General features: G+C 37.5%; 1 protein-coding gene across 3 annotated transcripts in view; it reads right to left on the bottom strand.

Annotated features, from left to right (window-relative positions):
• Positions 1-1,288: 1,288 nt before the first annotated feature.
• polrmt (polymerase (RNA) mitochondrial (DNA directed)) overlaps positions 1,289-26,388 on the bottom strand; it is a 114,700-nt gene continuing 89,600 nt past the window's right edge. For 2 of the 3 annotated variants that reach the window (XM_043721278.1, XM_043721279.1), the window contains 6 exons: positions 15,318-15,370; positions 11,086-11,184; positions 7,830-7,902; positions 4,790-4,881; positions 4,565-4,638; positions 1,289-2,574 (listed from right to left, as the gene is read on the bottom strand). In XM_043721278.1, coding sequence (XP_043577213.1) covers positions 2,525-2,574; positions 4,565-4,638; positions 4,790-4,881; positions 7,830-7,902; positions 11,086-11,184; positions 15,318-15,370 — 441 coding nt within the window. In that variant the 3' untranslated portion in view covers positions 1,289-2,524. The other variant, XM_043721280.1, reaches the window with a different exon arrangement.

Below are 26,388 nucleotides of genomic sequence, written 5' to 3'. Positions count from 1 at the left end.
CTAGATTAATTTAGGATATCTGGTTGGCATAGACGAGTTGGACCAAAGGTCTGCTTCCGTACTACGCAACTATGACTCCAAGTACATTTCAAACCTGCCTACATTGTGTCATGGAAAAAGACAGTTGGTTTATTCAAAGGGCTTATTCCTTGGTAAGAGACAGCAAAAAAAAAAGTCAGCTTTCTGAAAACTGCTCACTAACCTTCTTATATACTAATTCCCTTAAATTGTTGAGCTATTTAGGATTTTGCAAGTGATTCTGATTCCATACACCATTTATTTGCAAAGACAGACAGGACAGTATTTTAACTTGCACTAAGACTTAAAATGATGAAATGTTTTCTATCATTCAAAGTAATGGACAACATAATGGATGTCTGATACAATTGCTGAAGTCACAACCTGATCTTTTCAATCTCAACCTAAGTCTCCATTTATACACTTAAACTACTTACTGTAAAAGTCATCAAGCAAGGAAAATGATTTTTTGAAAAGTTTAAGGCTGAATAATTTCTTAAATGAAGAACTGGTAGTGATGTAGTACAGAGGGACGTGGACGTATAGTATATAATTCTTTGAAGGTTGCAGCATATAGAGACAGGGTGGTTAAAAAGGTGTTTGTCATGCTTGCCTTCATTGCTCAGTCCTTTGAGTATAGTCATGTTGAGGCTGTACAGGATATTGGTGAGTCCACTTCCAGAATACCGTGTCCAGTTCTGGTCATCCAGTTATAGGAAGGATATTATCAAACTGGAGAGGGTTCAGATGTATCAGGATGTTGCTGGCTATGAAAGGTTTGAGTTGTAAAGAAAGGCTGGATAGACTGGGACTTTTTCACTGGAGCATAGGAGGCTGAGAGGTGACCTGATAGAAGTTTATAAAATAATGAGGTATAGATAAAGTTAATGGTAGTTGTCTTTTTCTTAGAATTGGGGATTTTGAGACTAGGGGGCACATTTTTAAGGTGAGAGGAGAGAGATTTAAAAAAAGACATTAGAGGCAAATTTTTCACAGAGGGTGGTTTGCACGTGGAATGAACTTCCTAATGAAGTGGGAAATGTGGGTACAATTACAATGTTTAAAAGACATTTGAATAATTATATGAATAAGAAAGCTTTGGAGGGATATGGGCGAGGAGCAGGCAGGTGGGACTAGTTTAGTTTGGGATTATGTTCAGCATGGACTGGTTGGACCGTGCCGTGATAAAAAACAATTTTCATCAACAACCAACAACATATGTGGATATGAACACTTCTACAAGTGTAAACTTCTGTAGAATGTTAAACAAAATAGCACAGGGTAGTTGGCAGCCATTTTTCAGATCCAATAATTTATTATAAAAAAATACAATCATGTCAAACTTTCTGTAATTAGAAATCTGATGCAGTTTAACAATGTGAATCATTCACTAACAAGTGATAGGAAATTCAATGATTTCCCTCAGAGACAGACAGGGAGGTCATAATTCCTTTTCACTAAATTTGCAAAGCAATGAAAGCTGCAGTAGTCATATTCTTTAACAAAGATAAATCCTGGGTTTTTCACAACCATAAGAGCCCGGTGGAAAGAGGTTTTAAAACTAAGGACTGTTTTCCTTAAATAAGGAGATACAGAAAGCTAGAAAGTGGGATGCAAGTGTGTTTGTACAGTAATTCTTCCCCTTACAGATTTTATCACTTTTCATTCATTAGGTTAATGAAATACAAATTTACAGGAGTTCATAGTAACTGCCATGATGTGTTAAGAACAGATGCAAAAATTAGATTGAAAATTAATTTGAAACATTTTACTTCTTGGAAACATTTACACTGAAATTTCTCAAATTTAAAAACTGTAATAGGATTACATTTGGTGGGCAAACAACAACTTTGATACGAGGATGTAAGGGATGTGCATTTCATGATGCTAGCATCTCCTTTCTCACCTCGCATTCTGCGCTGAGATATGTCCTGTCACTTTAAGAACAAACATTTGCAGAACTTGGGTTCTGTAAACCCCTATGTAAGGATGACAAATAGCTGAAACAGAAATAGTACAAAAACATTATTTCTGACTTTGTTCACCATATACTTAGCAAGACATAAGATTTTACTTAATTCCTCCAGATGGTATTATTTTGTCAATGGTGGTCAATTTAATCTTCAGATCAAAAGAGAGATGTATTATTGTTTGGTAGTTTTATCAAGTTTTCATGGAACCTATCATAAACAGGAAAGATTTACACAGGTCAACAGTACAAAACAAACTCTTCAGCTATTTCACTGAAACAATAAATTCCTTTCCCAGCTTAAGCCTTTCATGTATCCAATAAACAACGGGAAGATATCTGAAGAGGAGTCGTGCTAGACTAGCAATTTAGCACTTGCTATGTCTCTCCAGATGTTTCCAGACTTGCTGATTTTCTGCAGCACTTTGTTCTTATTCCAGATCTCCAGTATTTGCGATACTTTGCTTTTAATTAGAGGACTTCTCTGGAGTTCAAAGGGCAGATGCTTGTAAATATCTTCCCTTCATTCTGATATCTTCAGCTGAAGAAATAAGTAGATTCTTTAACCTTCTCTAGATCAAATTCACCTGAAAGGATATAAAAACACAATCAGTCTTGCATAAACAAGTGAATCAGAAAGGAAGAACTGATTGAAATCAAGTCAAGTTCACAGTGGAAGGGGACATTTAGGTTTTTCGTACTGTTAATTAAATCTTAATTAATCCATATTTTTAAGCAAAAACAAAACATTTGAAAAAGTTGGAATGTTTTCAAACATATGCAAAATGTTTGAAAAGGCATTCCAAACTTTTTTAACAGTTTAACTATGCTTTTGTATTGAATAAATAGTGATGATTGAAGAGTGAGCGATGAATGAATGGATTCACTGAGGCATTAAAGATCACTTTAATGAACTAATTAGTACTTGAAGTGGTCATCTCCCAACAAAGACTCTTCCTTAATTTCTTGAATTCTGCAATGAGCGCAGTCATTTCTTCAAGGAAAAGTTGTATTGTTTCAGAAGCATAATTAAATCCAAAATCATTAAAAGGCCTCAACTTTCAGATTACATGCAAAACAATTGTTGCAAATGTGGTATAGTCTGTCACTGTTGAAATCTTGAGAATTATTTCACAAATTTTGATTTTCCAAGCCAACGTACATTTCTTTATCTGGAATTTCAGAATCTTAAATAGGCGAGATAATCTGTTGTAATATGGCAGTTACAGGAGGTGAGTGAAGAACATGCACCATATCATGAGCAAAGGTTCAATATTACTTCACATATCAAAAGGAAGGAATTAAATTCACAATTAACATACTGCAGACTAAGCCCAGGTCACACAAGATATTTTTCCTCTTCCTATCCTTTCCATTTCCCCAAAATTGTTAAGCCAGCTACACTTTCAACTTATTAATACAAATTACTCACACTTTGTTCACATGAAGCCATAAATTTAGAAATGATATTGAAAATTGCTGTTCTTGAATCAAGTCGCTTGCTCCACCATTTCAAAGGTGACAGCACCAATCACATTGCTGCGGGTATGGAGTCACTTGTAGGTCTTCTCAGAAGTGTCTTTTTGATAATCGCAATTGCTTTGTGGCACCATTAATGACAGTAACTTTCAGTTCCAGATTTATTAATTAAAACTAAATTCTGACAGTTGCTGTGATGATACTTGAACTCATGGCCCCATATCATTAGCCTGGGCCTCTAGATTCCTAGCCCAGAGATTTTACCACTATGCCACCACATCCCTATTGTATTGTACTGTCCTTTGATACAGTAGATACAGCAAGATCCACATATGTTATTAAGCCAACAGATCTTATCATAGATAATGGTAAGTGCCACACCCTGGGTCAGTTGCCATGGTTTCAAAAGCAGACAAAGTGGCTAGAGCTACAGTGACCCTCACTGGAAGATAACGCACATGTACTAAATGAGTGCAATTTTGGATTTAGGTGCGTTAATTTCCATGAAAAATTGCATACAGACAAAATGTGCAGAATTCTTAAGAAAAATAACAAACTCCTTAATAATGCATCAAAGAGTGGTATCAATGGCTGCAGAAAAGGGAGTTGGAGTAGTGAAGTAACTGGCAAAAATACTTAAAACAAATAAATCACATCCAGGAATTTTTCAACTTTGATCTCCAGCATCTGCAGACCTCACTTTCTCATCAATGGCTGCAGAAAAGGGAGTTGGAGTAGTGAAGTAACTGGCAAAAATACTTAAAACAAATAAATCACATCCAGGAATTACTTCACTGGTTAAACAAAGCGAAGCAAAATAGTGTCAATTCTCATCAAGAGACTACTGCAGTTGTTATACAACTTTTTTTTTCCTTTAAGGCATTTAATCTAATTTCTTTCATCCAGCTGCCTTAAAGTTCATCATTATTGTTCTCCCCTTCAGAGCATACTGTCCCTTCTGAGAAAGTACTCTAAAAGCCATAGTATTTTATTTAAAGAGCACACAGGTATATTAACTAATTTGACTTAGACTAGGCATGTCCTACTAATCTAATGCCAGACTTAATTTGCTTTTTTCTAAACCATTTTGTTCAGTACCTATTTTCAGTTCTTTAGAAAGTAACTCCATCATTCTTTGGTAGTCCTGAAGCTTCTTGCTTTTTCGATCAGCACTGCAAAGACAGAAATATTTGACTGAAACCATTGTCTATACTAAAGAGCTCAAAGATATCAAAGCATTACTATTTCTTGCCTCTGATTGTTACAAGTCTATGTTTGAACAGATAATGATATTGTATGGAGTGAAACTCGCTCAATACTCACGGAATGTTATAGCGGTATTTGTTTACCAGGAATTTGGAAAGATCTTGAAGAATAGGTTGGCTATGCAGGGCAACGAACTGCTCACGGCAAACCTACAACACAAGTGCACACTGCTTACTTACAATATAGATTACTGCATTGCCTTATTGGTTAAATGAGATTAGGTTGGAAGGTATCGGTGTTGTCCAATTAGGACCAAAAGGCTTTAGGAACAATTACTGTAACCTCACTGTAATAGAGCTGCAGTTTTGTTGAAATACATTTCTGAAATCTTGTTTTATCAAAGGTTAAAGAGGAGAAAGATCTCATATGTTTCAATTAATTAAGGGTGGCATGGTAGCTCAGTGGTTAGCACTGCTGCCTCACAGCACCAGGGTCCCAGGTTCGATTCCAGTCTCGGGCGACTGTCTGTGTGGAATTTGCACGTTCTCCCTGTGTCTGCGTCGGTTTCCTCCAGGTGCTCTGGTTTCCTCCCACAGTCCAAAGATGTGCTGTTCAGGTGAACTGGCCATGCTAAATTGCCCATCGTTTTGGGTGGGTTACTCTTCGGAGGGTCGGTGTGGACTGGTTGGGCCGAAGGGCCTGTTTCCACACTGTACGGAATCTAATCTAATCATTATAAAGACATTTGCAGCACAGCCAAAATTGTCATTCAAATATTTTACTGACTCAACTTTATGCTGAAATACTAATAGAGAGGAGAATGATTGTTTTATCAAATTTCACAAAATTGGAGCTATAGAAAACATCAAAATTAAGTTGAATTGCAGTACAAGGTTACTCTTAAGTCATCTATTCAGTATATGCCTTCCACTAATCACGTCACTTAGAGAAAACTTTCCTAGCTTATGGCAAATGTTTTATAGATATTTTCAAGTCTCCGAGCTCGGTTGATAAGTTTGACTCAGTTTACTGAAATCATACAAAATATCCTGTATTCTTTAAATTTTACAAATAAAAAGTTAATTAAAAGCATTAGGCTACAGTAGTGCTGTAATATTAACAAGCTTTGCATCTATTGGCAGCAGTTTGGATGTTTTTCAACATTGAAGCACTTGTGTAACAAGGCCAGCAGGTCATTGATCTAACAGGTAACATCAATTTGCATCAATATAGCAGCTGTTATAAAATGAGGGAAAAATCGATGGATAAAGGGAGTAATGGAAAACCAATGAACTATACAGTAAGAGGAGACTGAAAAAATGATGGAAAGATTACTTTAAGGTGGATTTCAAATGTGGAAAAGTATAGGGTTTGGACAGGGTTTTGAAGAGTACAGTCTAGAAATTTGAACACATTATTTGTGGGGCTTCGGTCAGTGTTTATTACTGTTGTCTGCTAGCTGACTTTCAGGTGATGCAAATACTCATTAGGGTCTAGATGCCCTAACATTAATTTTAAAAGCAAACTATTTTACAACATTCAAAAACACCCATGAGTGGAATTTTGAAAGTTTTGTAAATTAATTATTTCTCGTTTACTATTTTAGAATTTATTTTCCATTCAGCTGATGGTGCAAAACTATTTTGTTTGGTGGGAAGGCCAGAAAAAAATTCTTGCACATTTTCTCATGAGTTTTTCTTGCAACTGTTAATCCATTTATCCCCGAAAAAATTATACATATTTTTTCTCAACCTCAGAGTTGTGGTGGCTAGATCGTTGAAAGTAATTTGAGAAGCAGTTGATAGATTTGTGAAATATCAAGGAGTTAAGGGCCATGATGAAATGGCACAAAAGGATTGAGGCCTGGAGAACATTAGTCATGATCGTGTTGGATGTCAGGGTACACTTGAGAGCTGAATGGCCTATTTCTGCTACTATTTATATTCATCTGCTTGTTGACTTTCATCAGTGGACACATAACTCCTTGAAAGTGGAGTCGCAGGGAGATAGGATAGTGAAGGAGGTGTTTGGAGTGCTTTCTTTTATTGGTCAGAGTATTGAGTACAGGAGTTGGAAGGTCATGTTGTGGCTGTACAGGACATTGGTTAGGCCACTGTTGGAATATTGCGTGCAATTCTGGTCTCCTTCCTATTGGAAGGATGTTGTGAAATTTGAAAGGGTTCAGAAAAGATTTACAAGGATGTTACCAGGGTTGGAGGATTTGAGTTACAGGGAGAGGCTGCACAGGCTGGGGCTGTTTTCCCTGGAGTGTCGGAGGTTGAGGGGTGACCTTATAGAGGTTTACAAAATCACGAGGGGCATGGATAGGATAAATAGACAAAAGTCTTTTCCCTGGGGTTGGGGAGTCCAGAACCAGAGGGCATAGGTTTAGGGTGAGAGGGGAAAGATATAAAAAAGACCTAAGGGGCAACTTTTTCATACAGAGGGTGGTACGTGTATGGAATTAGCTGCCTGGGGAAGTGGTGAAGAGTGGTACAATTGCAACACTTAAGAGGCATTTGGATGGGTATATGAATAGGAGGGGTTTGGAGGGATATGGGCCGGGTGCTGGCAGGTGGGACTAGATTGGATTGGGATATCTGCTCGGCATGGACGAGTTGGACCGAAGGGTCTGTTTCCATGCTGTACAACTCTATGACTCTATACACAGGAAGGTTACATTTTGGTATACAATTTTCAATCCATTCTACTCCACATACTATTTTCTAACAATTACGGTTGCCAGCTTTGTGACAATGACACCATATGCGTGATGTGAACTTTCAAACCCTAGGGTGTTTTGACTCTATTACCCATGTCACGGTTTCCAGAAAACAAAAACTCCTAAGCCAATGCACTCTTTGGGAAAGGGAAAGTGATATTATAACAAGCCATTTTGCAAATGGGATCTTTTTAAATTCTGTTTTACAATTATACTGCAAATTAAAGTTCAGATATTTGCAGAAAGACCAAGAGGGAAAACTTATGACATTAAAAAACCACTACAGAAAATTAAGATACACAAGGTATTCATTTTCACAAAGCATATATAATAAATAATTCGGTGGAGCAATTGCTGCAAAATTATTTTTCTTACACAATATCATATTTCTGATCATTTTTGAACAGCACCAATAATATAAAGGACTATAGTTACCTTGTTCATGACATCTACTGTGAATGCGTGCGTCCAGAAGCAGTCATGGACAGAAACAAATGTTATCCCAGCACTGCAAAGACACAAAGTTATGACAATTACATTTTCATTCAATGCAGAGAGATAGGATGATTCTAGTGCTGAAGTCCATCAGCTTTTTTCAGTGTACTTAATTTGTGACCAAGAATGCAGACTTTAAAATTGTACATCTTCCACAACTTCAGCTTAAATCGATACCTTATGAATTCTCTCAACAGTCTTATCTCCTCTACACATTAAAAACATTAGATAGTCTAAACCCCACACCCATCCTTTCTCTGTCATAGTACAGTTTTACCAACAACTCTGTTCTTTCTCCTTTTGTCCCCCAGTGAACTAACTTCAAGATCATTATCTTCAGGCCACTCTATTCACCTCACTGAAACAATTATCCATTCCCGAAATGATCATTTACTTGCTCTGGATTATTGATGAATGACCATTCCATTGTCAGTCACTACGCTACTGCCCTGTAATTCTTTGCAAAATGTGTCTGAGTCTTACTAACTTCAACATTGGCTTCAGAAACCTTTTAAAGTCTAATTTTTTTCACTATTCCTTTAGCATTGCCTTTTTATTTTACTGTTAGATGTTCGCATCTTTACTGTTTCCTTGCCCTTCTGTGTAAGGAGTGTTATATAAAGCCAACTTGTTTATCTTAGCCATATAATGAACATAAACAGCTTTGACAGTGGAGCCAGGAGAATGAAGCTGCAATTTACATAAAGCATTTAATCAAGTGACCTTTCCTTTTGAACAGCTGGTGGATATGACAGGTGACCAGGTGATACAATATAGCTACCATTTCCATTTATCTATTAGTTGAATAGCAATCAAAATACTGAAGTAGATTTTATGGAAACATTAAAAACTAGTCCATCAGAAATAACTGTCCTTTCATGGACTGAACCACTACCAACAGTACTCAACGAGATATACAAATCTCATCTCATTTCCCTTCTTCTGTAAATAGAACATTTTTCAAACCTTATACTATTTTGACATTACACAATGTGATATGGTAATCGCATGAAATGACATGACATTCAAAGACATGGATTGGACTTCGCCTAATATAGTTTAAACTATGTAAGGCTCTGTTGTGCCAGCACGTGAATTATTTTCTAGGTTGGTTTCTAGATCTGTGAATCATAGAATCCCTACAATATAGAAACAGGCCATTAGCCCTATCAAGTACACACCGAACCTCTGAAGAGCCTATACTATCCCTGTAATCCTGCATTTCCCATGGCCAATCCACCTAACCTGAACAACCTTGGACTGTGGGAGGAAATGCACATTGACACATGGAGAATGCGTAAACTCCACTGAGACAGTTGCTCGAGGGTGGAATTGAATATGGGACCCTGGCGCTGAGAGACTGCAGTGCTAACCACTGTAGCACCATGAAAGTGATTGAAATCCTAAAGTGTGCATAGAAGATTCCGGGATTATAGCAAGTTTTGCAACTCTCAGTTATGAACAATGCTACAAGAATTTGGCCCATTATTTTGTAGAAATGCAAGCTCAAAAGGAGATTATAAAGTTTTTCTTTCAAATAGAGATGGGTTGTAGAAGACCAAACCTGTCAAATACATGCACAAAGAGTTAGGTCTGACATTAGAATGCAATTTTGGCTTGAAGATGTTAAAAAACATTGTGAAGTATGTTTAATTATGAACTCTACACAATCCTTTAATACTATAGTACGATTCTGAAACTGATCATTTCTATCTTCGATAACCAGTGACTCCAAGAATTTTCTCAATTGCTTAATATATTGAAACATTTTTTGAGTTGCTCTAAGGCTTTTTTTCCTCTATTTTTATTTTCCCTTTCCCAGGAAACATTGTTAGTCGGAGTGGCTAGATCATCTGTGTGATTACACAATCAAATAGACAAAGCAGGCTTGATAAGTCTGATAATAGTCATATGAACCAACCTCCATTTCAATAAAGCAATGAAATATTGTAATTAAGTAAATTCCAATTGCCTGAAAACACATTTAACTTGCATCACATTAGCAACTAATGCAATGGAACAAATAAGCAAACATAATTCAATGTTATCTGCTCAGAAATGTAGCCCCAAACACAGTGACTTTACATTTGAAGGATAAAGCACGCGCCTTTCAAAATCTCAGAAATTGCTTTTTTCAACTAAAACGCTGAGCTATTATTTAGAAAGCTTAGAAACCACACTTACAGCCTAAATATTTCAACATGGTGACAGACAATTAACTGAACAAAGTACTTTCTAAAATATCAAACAAGGTTGCATATAAACAGTTGATGCTAATTGAGATGGCCTGATGGCAAAAAAAAACTCATTAGTACAGATTTGAATACATCTCAAAATTGTTTTTCAGCCATTAGCTTCCATTAAGAAATTATATCATAAGCTGGTGTCACAGGTTATTTTATGAAAGTGCTCTGGGAACAGGTTAGTTGGAAAAAATTGATGTCTGAAAGTTATTTTCAGTTCGCTGTTTGTGCTCATTTAATCTCAATAGTGTCTTCCAGAATACAAGTTTGAACATCCACAAGCAACAGCACACTCTGACCAATTGTGAAATACATCTAGTTTATTGCATATGCTTAAATCCACTAGCAGGAATGGAACAGAAAGGGCCATAAAGGGGAAAAATGTAGTCACTCTCTTTCACCTGATTTATGTCCCCTCGCTGTTGGCCCAGTAAACGGTCATTTCAGCCTCAATAAGATTTTATAGTAATTTGCTTTAGATATTTTTGTATTAATCTATGTAAGCTAACACCTCCTGTGTGTACAAATTTCTTCTCAGGGTAAAGAACAATTACAAGTTCCAAACTACTTTGTACAATACCTCCAGGTCAAATTTTATACAAACTCTAAATGGACCATATTGATTAAAACTTGGAACAAGAAAATGGCCTCAAATATTTAATAAGGCTGTCCTGTAAATTATTTCCGTATGTAGCCATTGCAGTCACCATTCCCAACTAAATACTTTAAACAGAAGTCTTTGTAGGCACCATAGAATGGGGGAAGCAATTATGTAACTGTAACAAATATATCGATTTTAATATTTTGCTTTACACTTTAAAGAATGCATGTGTAAATAAAATACGATATCCTAAGTAATGAAGTTACAGCCTTAAACCGAAAGACAATAGGTATAAACTTTTTAGTTGTGATGATGCTCTTGTTGCAGTCTGATTACTGAATCAATAGCTTACCTATAACAGTACAGTGCTGTTAGCATCATGTGCGTTGAATCAAGAGAATGAATGAAATTTGGAGGAAAAGCATTCTTCTGCTTGACTGTGTCAGGTCGTCTGCAGTAAACAAGGAAACAAATCAGCACATTAGTGGTTTGCATTACAAAGTAACGAACATTGGAATAATTTCAATGATAATCTTATATCTATCCAATGTTAACAAGGCATGCGTATGACCTTCCTGTCCATTATAAGTTTACCTTCCCAAATCCTTTTTTTTCAAGGTTTTTCAGGTGGTGCACATCAATGATGCCAATATTTTTAAACGGCATAATTGTACTTCAACATTTGACAATGGCAAGCTAATGTCAACATTTCAATGTCACAATTCACCAGTGAGTCAAACAACCTTATTTTACCCTCAAGCTTAGCAAACCCCAAGAAACCAGCCTAAGTGGCTTGGCACTCATGGATGAAACCAAAAAGTCATCTTGATGTGGTTACACTTAGCAATACAGCAAAATACAGCCAAACTCCAGGATTATCACCCAACTGCCAAAACCCAAGACTGATTCCACTCAAATCCATGTTCGTCCCAATACTGTCATTTACGTGCATCCACTGGTGTACTTTGGATACAACCTTGATGTTCACTTTCAGTTTTAAAAACCGTGAGGAATATAGATTAAATGAACATTTCAGTATATGCCAAACATAAAATGACATAATAGCTTTTAATCTCTGAAACTCTGCTTAATATTTTAAAATAGTATTAACATTAACCACTTCTATTTATAGAACACCATTAATGTAGTAAAACGCCATGAGGCACTTCACAGGCCATTATAAAGAAAAATACCATATCAAGCTATCTATGGATATATTAGGTTAGAAGTAGGTATTAAAAAAAAACTTGAAGCAAGAAATTGAGTTAGGAGGAAAGTGCGGGGAGAGATTTCCAGAAGTTAGGGGCTTGGCAAGTAGTCCCTGTCACTAATAGTGACAAAATCACTGATACTCAAAAGGACACAAATGAATAAAAACTTGCTAAGTTGATGTAAATCCAGCTCAATAAAGTATTGTGCACGTGGCTTTAAAAGGCATGTTTTATCCTGCTTTCTTTGAGAGAGAGAGAGAGACTGTGGGACAGGCACTGAGCAATCTATCAGAAGATAAACAACTTGTGAGGTTTTGGGATTTTTAAGCTGAAAATGTGTTGCTGGAAAAGCGCAGCAGGTCAGGCAGCATCCAAGGAGCAGGAGAATCGACGTTTTGGGCATAAGCCCTTCTTCAGGAATGAGGAAAGTGTGTCCAGCAGGCTAAGATAAAAGGTAGGGAGGAGGGACTTGGAGGAGGGATGTGAGTCCAAGGACCTGCATGTCCTTGGTGGAGTGGGAGGGGGAGTTGAACTGTTGAGCCACGGGGTGGTTGGGTTGGTTGGTCCGGGTGTCCCAGAGGTGCTCTCTGAAACTTTCCGCAAGTAGGCAGCCTGTCGCCCCAATATAGAGGAGGCCACATCGGGTGCAGTGGAGGATGCAATAAATGATGTTTGTGGAGGTGCACAAATTCACATCATTTATTGCATCCGCTGCACCCGATACATTCCCTAGCTGAACCTCCCATTCACTGACTCTCACTGCTTCCCTCTCCTGACCTGCAACCCCACTTAAGGTTCAAACCCAATCCAATCTAATGTCAGAGGTTCTGGGAATGTCAAAGTGTAAGTTCCAAGTTGCATTTCTTTCTTACAGAGATTGTCAAAGATGTTCTTCCTGAAGCCCGGGAGAATTTATCAACATTTTCTAGACTCAGTTTGATACTACAATGAAGTTTCATGTCATACTGTCTTGAACTGGAGATAACAAGATGATGCTTCACTGATACCCTTGGATGGAGAGCAGAATATAAAATTGGCACTGTAACATCAATAAAGTACTAATATTAGTTTGAAGTGGTTTTGCATCAATTTAGCATTTATGAAACAAATGTAGCTTAAATCAGTTATTGCACCACAACTAACACTGGATGGACATGAAACTGCCTGGAGCCAAAATAATCTTACTTTGCTTCACATGAGGATCAGTTCAGATCACAACAGAAAATTGTTTCGCACCAATAATACACTGTACAATGTACTGTTGACAACAAACCTGGCAGTAAATGCAAAAATCATCATGATAGGAACTGATGAGGACTGGGAAGCTCTATGAGCTTCACTGGAAAGTTTGATTTAAAAAAACAAAATACATTGCATTTTCCAGTTCTCCAATAGCATACATTGTGACTGCTGAGTTGTAGTCAATTAAGGACTGTTTTCAGTCTTTTCTGCTGGAAGATGATTTTTTTCCCCCACCAGTGAGAGAATGTTGGTCAGATTTAAGGTAAAATCACTGCTTCATTTGTTTAACTGAACCTCGAGGGGGCAGCAAAGCAGAGACACTGACTACAGAAAGACATGTGGAAATAGAAAATGCCTTGAGTTTCTTTATCCTCACCTGTTTTAAGATTCCCGACAGTATGGAAACAGACCCTTCGGCGCAACATGTCCACACCAACCATCCGAAGAGTAACCCACCCAAACCCTATGTTTACTTCTAATTATGGATAACTTAGCATGGCCAATTCACCTAACCTGCACATTTTTGGATTGTGGGAGGAAACCTGACATGAGAAATAACGCTAGGAAAAAAAAGACTAAGTCTTCAATTATAACCTTGTGCTACCATATAATGTCATTTTTAAAGATGAGTTTAAAATTCAATCTGTATGAGAACATTAAACTACTGTCATTGAACAGAGATACAACACTGTGAAAATGATATAATTCTGCTGTTAAGGCTCCGGGACAGTATGGTTAGTGAAAGGAGATGCTTGCAGAATCTGAATGAAGAGATTCTGCAAGATCCCTTTCTTTCACTAACTATACTGCTCTATACTAACTATATGCTTGCAAAATCTGAAAGAAGACGTTGCTTTTGCTGAGTATAATCATTATTCTGGCAATAACTCTCTTTTAGCCAAATTATCTTGACACCTGACTTGAATTACACTTAACATGAAGCAAAGAACAACTCCAATCATTCATTCATTCCAATGTCATTTATGTACTGCAGTGTTCTATGATAGGAGAAAGTGAGGTCTGCAGATGCTGGAGATCAGAGCTGAAAATGTGTTGCTGGAAAAGCGCAGCAGGTCAGGCAGCATCCAGGGAACAGGAGAATCGACGTTTCGGGCATAAGCCCTTCTTCAGGCTTATGATTGACATTCCTGAAGAAGGGCTTATGCCCGAAACGTCGATTCTCCTGTTCCCTGGATGCTGCCTGACCTGCTGCGCTTTTCCAGCAACACATTTTCAGCAGTGTTCTATCATACACAAACAAGTAGCGATCAAAGCTTTATTAACTTCTTTCAGCTGGTTCTGGAAGTATAGACTTTCTTGAAATTTGAGAGATAATGACAAAACAAATTTATGGAAGAGTAATCAAAGTTTTACTCAGATTAACATCAGAGGGAATTAGACAAAATATTAAAATTATCTAATGTATTCACTCCTTTAAAAAATACTAATTCATTGTACACTCTTTGGCCATATGACCTATATGATTCCATACCATACATAGTTTAATAATGATCCCAAGAAGTTCCCATAGAAAGTTTCATAAGAGACATTAAAGGCACTATAAGTTATTCCTTTTATTCAAGGGCTTCAACAACTATTTGTTGTTTTATCAAATCACAGAGTACCTTTGTGGGTTACATTAAAAATATATGCCAACTAAAACACTGAACTGGTGGAACCATTCAGTATTTGCTTAAATTAAGTTAAGATAAGTCTATACAGCTAACAGCATTGTGTACATAAATCTATTAGAATTAACTAGGTAATGGTCCTTGGCATGAAAGCCAAATATTAGGCAAGTATTGTGATATCTATTACATAAGCAAAAGGGTAAACTGAAAATTTTATGTACATTGTTGGTCATTAGTTAATGATAATTTACCTTTCTTCTATATTAAACACTTTAAATCCTATTTCTAAAACTGAGATAAAAAACATAATTCTGCTTATCTTTGACTAAAAGTGCTAACTTGTGTAATGCTTGCAAAGGTTACAATATAATTTAGTATACTACGACATCAGCCTCAATTTCCCACTCAATCTGAGCCAAACACAAGACCTCTTAATTTTTAACAACAATGAAGTTACTCTCTTAGACAAAAGTTAGTGACAAAATTGGTGAAATACTTACTGAGTTGCATCATGACTTATTTGCAAATTCAAATTCTGAAGGTTGCTTCTGAGCTGTAAAAGAATAATTTAATAATTTCACCCATCTTAACAAAATAAAATAAAAATTCTTGATTGTGACAATTATATTCTATTAACTCAAATTTCAATGCTTTACATATGCCATTTGTTTGAATTTTAAATATTACCAAAAGACTATTGCGTTTAAAAATGCATTAAATTGTGAATTGCTAAACTTCATTAAAGCAACATTACAAATTTCTATTTGTTATGTCAACTCAGAATTGAACCTGCATGTGAGAAATTGGTCTGCATTCTGCATGTATTCAATTCTATATTAGCCTGTTGCGTCACAAAACAATACAGAACATAAGAATTTAAATTTGATTTCTGGTGCGTGCTAATAGATTGACATCATCCATCACAACAGTCATACATTGTTGGTGATAAAGAAATTTATTGTACTCCCAGTTCCCAAATGTTAGATCCAGTGTTGAGTGTGGGGTTCTGGAAATGCACAGCAGGTCAGGCAGCATCTGAGGAGCAGATTCACCTGCTCCTCGGATGCTGTGCTTTTCCAGCACTACACTCTCGACTCTGATCTCCAGCATCTGCAGTCTTCACTTTCCCCTGTTACATCCAGTGACAAGGATGAGAGCAGCTAAAGATAAAAAGATCTGAGATTTATTTTGTGACAAGGTATTATGTAATTATAGAAAACCTTCCAATATCCAGTACCGAAGCATCCAGAATTCTTACGCAACTGGCAAAAAATTTCAAAGGAAATATACCATTTTTATACTGTTTCTTCAAAAACAATCTGAACTTGGTGCACGAACTGCTGATGCACACATGTTCATAATATTTCTTGTGCTATCAGTAACTTCACAGAACTGACACACCTACCATTCCCCATATTTGTCAGATAATGAGGAGTTTGCTGTATAATACTTTTCATAATCTGCTGGGAAAGCAAATGTTTCTTGGCCATTAGGTGAATAGCTAGAATTGTTGGGCTTCAAGTTGTTTGAAACATTAGTTTCCCTTTGTATCAAATCACCAAAGTGATCTCAAGTACTTCAGCATTTGTGCAAGCTATACAGGATGAAGTCCCTGCTAATAAAAGAACATGACCTTGCTAGATTATGTACATATAAAGCATAGCAAAGGAAAACAACAGTGCTGTCCAACCACATTTTAATCCACTGTCACATTTTCAAGGCCAATTAGAGATAGGCAATAAATGCTGACATGTCCAGTCATGTCACATTCCACGAATTAATATTAAAAAACACTCTTGAAAATGAACATAACCCAGACACCAAAAAACAAAGAAAAATTACTACAGTAACATTTTCTAACATAAGTAAAATATAAATACACAAATTTTGGTTTTAAAATATTTCACGAAAACATTATTGCTTCATATAGAAGTTTCAGTCATGCTCTCCATTTTTCCTAATGGGAGAAGATTCAACTAAGCCCCTCTGCTCAATATTCCTTCGCCTCTTTCAGTTAGAACAGCAGCCACTCTTCCCAACCCACTCCTCTCACAACTGAGCAACCCTTCTTCCCAAAATCCCCCTTTCTTAGATAGCAGACCCTACACCTCTTTTCCTGCCTAACCTCTTGGATAATCAGGCTTCATTGCTCCACATTCTCTCTGTTCCCAACCTCCACATCACTGTATCAGGTCTGCAGAAAGTTGGGGCTCTGCATACCTCCCACATTGTCTGCATGCCTCCTTTATTCCACTGAATGGCTAAAAGGAGCGTGCACCCCTCTAGTGGGATGAGTGACTCTGGGCTGGCACAAGACTGACTTACAGTTCCGTCCTAGCCTTGTCACTGACAGGATGCCTCAGGCTGAGATGCTCTCTCATCCAGACTTCAGTCAAGTTGGAGGCAGAAAGGGATGAGGAGTGAGAGATCAGAAAATAAATTAAAAAGGTAGAATTACATTATTTATAAGTTGGAAACAATGAACATCTCTCAATCCTGCAATGATTTAGTGGTCGCAAAAATGGCAATATGAGTAAAGTACTGGAGAGAAACTATATCCAAATAAATCAATGGCTTGACAAGAAAGGAGGTGAGTTTGAGTGGAGGGGCTGAATAGCTGAAAAACAAACGATTTCTATATGGTAACACAAACGTTAACAATACTTTTTTTGTATCCAAATTGCAGCAGACAAGAAATGTTTGTTGCTCTGATTTCACAAAATATATTATCGTTTATTGATAACAATATAATTGTCAAAATACTTTATCACTTCACATTATTCATTCATGAACTATAGTAGCAACAAGGATATTGGTGCAATCACTAGAATTGGAATTGGTGTAATCATTTCAGTATTATTGCAAGTTTTAACTTTATTCTAATCTATTCCACTTAACAGAAGTCACCTTCAAGAGGTGTATTTATAATCAGTCATATTCTTAAAATAAGTGCTCTTAAATTACAAACATAAATAAAGATTTTCTTTTAAAATAGGTCATCAGTTGATTTTGTATCAAATACCGATGGCAATGTCAAAACAGCACAGTATTGAAGTGTTTTATTGCTCTCTTTCATGACTAAGGGTAACGGTTCAAGCAGTAATTAATCATTGCTTTACCCACTCCATTTGGCCATAGGTCTTCATGCTTGTAACACAGATTTCATACACTGTCAAGCATTTTTCTTCCCCTATGTGACTGATAGTCATAAAAAATGAAATGCTCAATTAAACAGAAAATATTACAATTCATAATGCTACTTCATTGCTATGTTTTAAAATTCTAAAAGAAGAAACACGTTTTAATTGTGTTATGACAACCAGAGACAGTGATATAACCATTTACTCTTTTTCATATAATTCTTAAATTAAAACCATGCTGTGCAATTCACACAGAGCTCAAAAGTTCAACGTCACAGATCTCTCCGAAACAAAACAGATATTGAAGAGAAGATATTTGAGACATCCCAATAACTTGTATGGTAAAATATACAACAGGCAATGTATGGGCTCCAACATTAACAAACTCAGGTGAGTGGGTTTTCAGGAAAGGCATGCAATCAGAATGGAGATTGTCATCAAATCATTCAAGAAACATGGCGTTCCAATATACGCGATGGTACAGAAGATGATGTTGTGAATGCTAATGAAGATAATATTGATGATCCATGTGATGATATCATTCAAGCAGTAGAATGGCATGAGTTATTTGGTTCTGAAGACAAGGAGAATGGTGATTTTATGGATATTAATACAGGTTCAGCGCTGCTGTGTTGCTAAGTATTATTTTCCGTAGTGAATCTCAATATACGACTTTTGCTTTTGATGGTCTAATTCAGAGTGCAGAGTTAATGTCTGTTGGCAGAGAAGTGATCAATTATTCATAAATAAAAACACTTTTGGCTCCATTAGTGCTATGGGATTGGCAGCAAGTCTCCGATGTGGCAGCTGCAATAGTGAGATTATGAGACAGAGTGGACTTCAACCTCTCCAAAAATATTTCTCATTAAAAGCCAAATCCCAAAAAGTCTAGTCTTAGAAAATCGACTTTTACGTAAACACATACAGTACTTAATAAAGGCCATAGTACTACTTCGTATCTTCTTAAAATGCCGTCGGTGTGATAGAAATTCTTGTTCATGCACCTTCTGCTGGCAAGAATTTTCTGTAATTAGTAGGCTTTTTAAAAAAGGGATTTTGACGCTTGTATCATTTCAATAAGCTAACTGCTCATGAATGTTCTTGAACACATTGCACAACAGCATCTTAAATGTTTGGTTTAAACTCCTTACAGGATTAGGACCTCCAGAAAATATCAGCGTAAATTACACAGGCCCAAGTGAATTGACTGCTAACTTTGTGCCAACAGAAGCTAATGTCAGCAACATAGAATCAGCCAATACAATATCCCAGCATCACTGCCTGGGTCGGTTCATTTATTCAGCCAAAATGGAATTTCAAAAATATGAAACCTATGAAATCACACCTGTAAAAAACACTTGAGATATCCCAATAAGTTGCACGGTAAAACATGTACAGCATGGAGCTATGAGACACTCAAATTTCTATGGACAGCCTTCAGTACACCAAAACCTTTTAAGTTTTAAAACATAAGACACACTGTCGTAAAACAGATGCTTATGCATTTTTCATGGATTCAGGATAACCACAACTTCCTGTTACAGCTTAATTCATTTCTGCCCCTACATTTTCTTTCACTTTGGTACAGTGAATATATGTAGGTGCATATTGTTTAGTGCATTTTGTTTAAGCAATGGTTTTTGCATCCAGGGAAGCTCTTTAACTAGAATCCTTAGTGGCAAAGAAACTCTCTGTCTCTGAAATCGAATGCTGCTTTGGATACTGGTTAAAGAATTCCCTCCTTTGATAAGAACTGTTTCTTTTGCAGACCTGGCTGCCGCTGTGCACTAACCTGCAAGCATGAACTGAATAGCCTTTTGTGGCAAGCAAAATCCACACAATCCTTTCCTCCTTGATCCTACCAAGGATTCCTTTTCCTTGACTTCTGATAAGGGATCAGGTTCTTTGAGGAGCTTTGGATTTACAATGTGAAAGTAAGACTGCTGTCTTGGGTTCTCCACGTTTCTCACAACTATTAGTCAATTTTCCAACAGTCCCACTGCATAACCAGAAAACTTCAATTTCACTGTTGCACATAACTTGCCCAACTTGTGCTCTTTTTCCTAAATGCTCTCAGCCTAGTTTGAGACTTGCCTTTGTAAACTTCAATATATCATCCGTCCCTTTTATTATTCTGCCATAAGCTGGCAAGCAGAACGGAAAGCGTGTTCTTTACTAAGGTGCAGTCCCATCCAAGCCAGAAGAGTTTGAAATGACTACAAAACTGAAGTGAACACTGTTGTGTAATAGATGTACCCATACTTTTGCTGCAGTTGAATAGGTGATCATAATTACAGCTGGCTTTTAGATTGCTAGTAAAAATATTTAGAGTACAAATAATGACCCTTCTGGAAATAAAGATACCAGCAAAAAAAGGATAGTTGTTGTCAGTCCCTAAGGAATCTGCAATTTACAGGTTTCCCTGGACAGATCGCACCTTCCAGTGCTCATAACATTACCTAACCGATCAAACAACAAAGATGTCAGTCTCAACTCATATTTATGAACTGTGCTCTGCTGAGCCTCCTGTCCAGATGTTCCTCTTAAGCAACTAAATGATGAGGACTGAAACCATTGTGTATGCATTCTTTTCATATTTAGCAATTATAAATGTCACTGCAGTGGCCCACAAATAAAACTGTGACAAGCATAAAGTTAAATGTTAGCAATCATTTATCTCACATATACAAAGATCACAGATTAGATTTACAAAATCAGCCACAAGATATTTGTGTGAAGTCAACATGAAATTCATGGAGTCTGTTTCGTTAGTTTGCTCATACCACTTTGGCTTGATAAAAATCTGGGCACTTACCCAGATTTGCATTTAGCACAGTGGAAAATCACAGCTGAACAATGCTGAAACATTGCTTCTTGATAGGGAGGAAATAATTTACAATATTGGCTCAAATTTTGCAAAAGGAATAATGCAAGACTAATAGCACTTAGCATTATAAGGGGGAACATCTGGATTGAGCACATATGTAGTTAAATGCTCGATAACCTGTTCCACTTTAAGAGCTGCACTGAAACTGCTTTTGCCAATGGACTCAGCAAATAAATTGCTGTAATGGTGTTAACATTGAGCACTCACCAACTAGTTCCCTATGAAGTTGGTCAGAAAAATGTTAAGCCTGGTCTATTCAGGAGTAAATGAATTTTTAATAGAATAGTAAGTAATAGTTAAAGATACATTCATGGGAGAAAAGGAGGCAATTTAGCCTATCCATTCTAAGCTAGCAGTCAGGCAGCATCCGTGGAGCAGGAAAACACAGTGGCTCAGTGGTTAGCAATGCTACCTCTCAGCGCCAGGGACCCAGGTTCAATTCCAGCCCAGGGTGACTGTCCGTGTGGAGTTTGCATATTAGGACATGTAGGTCCTGGGCCTCCTCCACTGCCGCTCCCTCACCACCTGACGCCTTGAGGAAGAATGCCTCATCTTCCGCCTCAACACTTCAACCTCAGGGCATCAATATGGACTTCACCAGTTTTCTCATTTCCCCTCCCCCCCACCTTACCCCAGTTCCTAACTTACAGTTCAGCACCGTCCTCATGACCTGTCCCACCTGTCAATCTCCCTTCCCACCTATCCGCTCCATCCTCCCCTCTGACCTATCACCTCCATCCCCACCCTCATTCACCTACTGTACTCTTTGTTACCTTCTCCCCAGCCCCACCCACACCCATTTATCTCTCCACCCTGGAGGCTTCCTGCCTCTATTCCTGATGAAGGGCTTTTGCCTGAAATGTCGATCTTCCTGCTCCTCAGATGCTGCCTGACCTGCTGTGCTTTTCCACTCTAATCGAGACTCTGGTTTCCAGCATCTGCAGTCCTCACTTTTGCCTATTCTAAGCTAGCGCTCTATTGTGCAATCCAGTCAGTTGCATTCTACCGCTCTACCCCAAGAGACAAACAAACAATCTCTGACATAACAGCTTAACTTTACAAGTTCTGGAAATATTTTAAAAATACTTTTGTTTGGCTCTTTATCTCTCCTTCTCAATCCCATCTTTTCAGATCTTTAATTTGCATTCTGCATGTGATTTAAATCCAATCAGGATTTATGAATTTAGCTGCCTTGAGTCTGCTGCTGAAGGAATTTCCCATCTGATTGTGATAACATTGATAATGCTGAGATGTCAAAGATTCGTTTATAGAAGACATGTACTGGTTCAGATGTTAAAATAGAAGCAATCTACACTGATACTTGCAAAAAAAATGTACAGGCAGCGATTAATGAGGTGAACAGCAACCAGGGCTCCTTCATTGCTGGGAGAAAAATCTGGGTCATGTGACAATACAGGAGACAAAAAAAGATAATACAATCAGGGAAGAATTTAAAAGGCACACACTGAGAACTTGCAATATAAAGCAGAGTTAAAACAGTTTAATAAATTAGACGATGTTTCAACCTTTTAATTTTTCTGCTTTATTTTGCTATTTAATATTGTGGCCTTCCTGAATATGGCTTTGTTATATAAGCATTAAATAACTACTTTGTTGATCTAGCAGGATGAAAACATGCACTTACACCTACTCTCAAATAGTATACATATATCGATTGGTCACGTCATTTTCAGCATTATGAAAAGCTAGACTGATGGCTGCTTTCCCATTCAAATTATTCTTCCCTTGTGAACTGACTACATCGCTATCCTTCACATTTACATGTCCTTGAAATCTAGTCAGTATTATTAAATTGCCTAGATAAAAGGATACAGACGAGATAGAACGAGACCTCATGCAATCTAAGATGTTTATACTTAAAAAATCACACAATACTAGGTTATAGTCCAACAGGTTTAATTGGAAACATTAGCTTTCGGAGTGCCGCTTCTTCATCAGGTGGTTGTGGAGGACTCAATTGTAAGACACAGAATACAGAGGTTGGTGGTGGCTTGTTTTTCAGACTGGAGGCCTGTGACCAGTGGAGTGCCACAAGGATTAGTGCTGGGTCCATAACTTTTTGTCATTTACATAAATGATTTGGATGTGAGCAGAGATACAGTCAGTAAGTTTGCAGATGACACCAAAATTGGAGGTGCAGTGGACAGTGAAGAAGATTACCTCAGATTACAACAGGATCTTGACCAGATGGGCCAATGGGCTGAGAAGTGGCAGCTGGAGTTTAATTCAGATAAATGCGAGGTGCTGCATTTTGGGAAAGCAAATCTTAGCAGGACTTATACACTTAATGGTAAGGTCCTAGGGAGTGTTGCTGAACAAAGAGACCTTGGAGTACAAGTTCATATTGTGTGTCTTACAACTGTGTCCTCCACAACCACCTGATGAAGGAGTGGCGTCCGAAAGCTAGTGCTTCCAATTAAACCTGTTGGACTATAACCTGGTGTTGTGTGACTTTTAACTTTGTACACCGTAGTCCAACACCGGCATCTCCAAATCATAAGATGTTTATAGCACTTAACCAAGACAAGCAAGAAAAAGCTAACCACATATCACTTTAACTTTTTATAAACATGAAAATAGGGTTATTAAAAATATTTAGCCATTACTATATAAAATGTTAGCCTTTAGAGCATCTTTTGTTCCAATCAAATTGAAAAGACATTGACTAATTAGCACTGAGCAAACTGCCAGCATGAATAGTGTAGACCAAAATCTTAGGCAGTTCAAGAGCCTGTAAGGATATGGGGTAGGTATGTGTCTGTCTGTGCACGCACGTCCATGTGTATGTATGTGTGTGCATTACTCAGTGAAGAACTGGTTTTCTGTTCTGAGTCAAGTGAAGATGGGATGAATCTCTAGTCTGTCTTAAATTTTTATAATTTCATAGATAGGCTTACTTCCTATTTGCGTAAGCCTACTTATTAATGGCAGGTAAGCTACTCCACTGTAGGGGGAATTACTGCCAAATCAGGAGCTGTCTTCAGTTTAGATAAACATCAAAAATATATATTCAGGAGTAGAAACATTTGCTAATTTTCTTCCTAAACCAAGCCAATTACATGTTCTGACCTTACACTGGATGAGATCATTTAATTCTTCATAGATCAAGAAATGAACCTGGGCTTGTCTAATCAGCATGGATGAACATCCTGACATTATAAAATGAAACACATTTGGAGTAGATAAGCTCAGGTTTTTTTAAACATTGGTTGTGGTTGTTGGAGACTAATCATCTCAGCTCCAGAAAAATCACAGAATGTCCATCAGGGTAGTCCACAACCTAACATCTTCAACTGTTTTATCAATGACTTTCCCTCCATCATAATGCCAAAAGTGAGTATGCATGCTGATTACTACAATGTTTAGTACCATTTGTAGATCAGACACAGAAACAATGTTACCTGCATGCAATACCATTGCTTGGGTAGATAAGTGAGCACTAACATCCATACCACACAAGTGCAAGGCAATGTCATTTTCACCAAGAAATAATCTTTATTTGATATCCAATGCAATTTGCATTTCTGCCCTGAGGGTCACCATTGATCGAAACCTTAAATAGACCAGTCACATAAGTGCTGTAGCCATAAAAGCAGTTCAGAGGTTAGGTATTCTGAAGTGAGTAACTCACTTCCTGACTCCCTAAAGGTACAAGCATAATTGAAGAGTATGAGGGAAGTCCACAGCAGACTTAATGAGTCCAGCTTGAAATACTGCAGCTTGCTGTACTAGATAAAACAATACAGCATCTCGAAACATCAGGAATGACTGCAACATCACAGAGAAAGGCAATTTAACATTGGTTACAATTTTGAAGTTATTCAAGTAACATATGTTCATATTTACATTGTCAAATGCAACTTGCTACTTGGACAGATTTCTTTAAATTCAAAAAGAAGTCAGAGTAGCAAATCTCATTAAGTTTGGTAAAATCTCGACTAATACTTAATATTAATGTAAAGAGTCCCGGCTTTTGAACTCAGGGGAAGGCAATGGTCCAGTGGTATTATGGCTGGACTGTTCATCCAGAGATCCAGGTAACATTTTGGAAACTGGGTTTGAATTCTGCCATGGCAGGTGGTGGAATTTGAATTTCATAAAAATTCTGGAATTATGAGTCTATTGACCATGAATTCATTGTCAATTATCAAAACAATCCATCTGATTCACTAATGTCCATCCTACATGTGACTCCAGACACATAGCATTGTGATGACTTTTACCTGCCCTCTAGAACATTTGGGATGGGCAATAAACGTGGCCTAGCTAGTTACACTCTCATCCCTTGCATGAATAAAAAAAAATCAAACTTACATAAGATTCCTGGAGAATAAGGATTAAAGGTTGGTTTAAATTAATTGAAAAATCTGCCAAAGGCTCTGAACTACTATGTTTTGAGAGCCTACATTCACTAGTCCATATATGTGCTGGGATTCCGTCAGTTCTACGCACTATAAGGTGAATGTGACTGGCAACCTAAACCCTAGCCATCTACTCATCATGTGTTAGAGATCAGACTAGCCTTCCCCAAGATATATTGTAGAGATAGCCTAAAACCTAACTTTTACTTCATTTTAAAGTTAAATGTAAGGCACTGTGTTCACCAATAATCTTTTAGTCAAGACACACTTTATTCTTACATTGCAACTAAAATGCAACAAAATGAAGAAGTTATAAGTTTACTCCATTGAAGTACTTAACAAGACAATGTATTATTTAAGCACTAATCATCAACTGTTGTAATATAGGCAGCATCTCATAAACATGTCCTTTGTCAAAATACAATGCAGCAAAACAGTTGTTATTCTCACGCTGTCTCTCTCCGGACTAGTAGAAATGAACAATCTGTCCCTTCTGATTTCTAAGAGGAAAATTCTCGTTTATGTCTTCAATGTAGCAGCACAGAGAACTCTAGCCGTCTGCTCTAGCAGCTAGCTAACAAAAAAAATGAAAGCAAAAGCAAAGTCCTCTGGGTCTGTGAGAGCCTGACTCCACCCACATAATTTTTTGTTAATAAAAACACCCTGGGAGAAACCCAAAGCTATTTACAAACTGCCTGCCCTGGGGGAGACACCTCAACACTACTGTGACAAAACCCCTCTGCAAGAGAAACAGGACAGAACACACAATAAAGGACAATATTGCCTGCCTCTTCGTCGGATATGTGGAACAGTCCAGCTACACTGGCACCACCCCCCACCTTTTCCTCCGCTACTCAATGACTGTATCGGCGCTACCTCGTGCTCCCACGAGGAGATTGAACAGTTCATCCACTTTACTAACACCTTCCACCCTGATCTCAAATTTACCTGGGCCGTCTAAGACTCCACCCTCTCCTTCCTAGACCTCTCCATTTCTATCTCGGACAACCGACTCAACACGGATATTTACTATAAACCGACCGACTCCCACAGCTACCTAGATTACACCTCCTCCCACCCTACCCTCTGTAAAAACGCCATCCCATATTCTCAATTCCTTCGCCTCCACCGCATCTGCTCCCAGGAGGACCAATTCCAATAC

Source organism: Chiloscyllium plagiosum, chromosome 31, assembly GCF_004010195.1.
Source record: "Chiloscyllium plagiosum isolate BGI_BamShark_2017 chromosome 31, ASM401019v2, whole genome shotgun sequence".
NCBI lineage: Eukaryota > Metazoa > Chordata > Chondrichthyes > Orectolobiformes > Hemiscylliidae > Chiloscyllium > Chiloscyllium plagiosum.
This window is presented reverse-complemented; position numbering and strand designations above follow the sequence as displayed.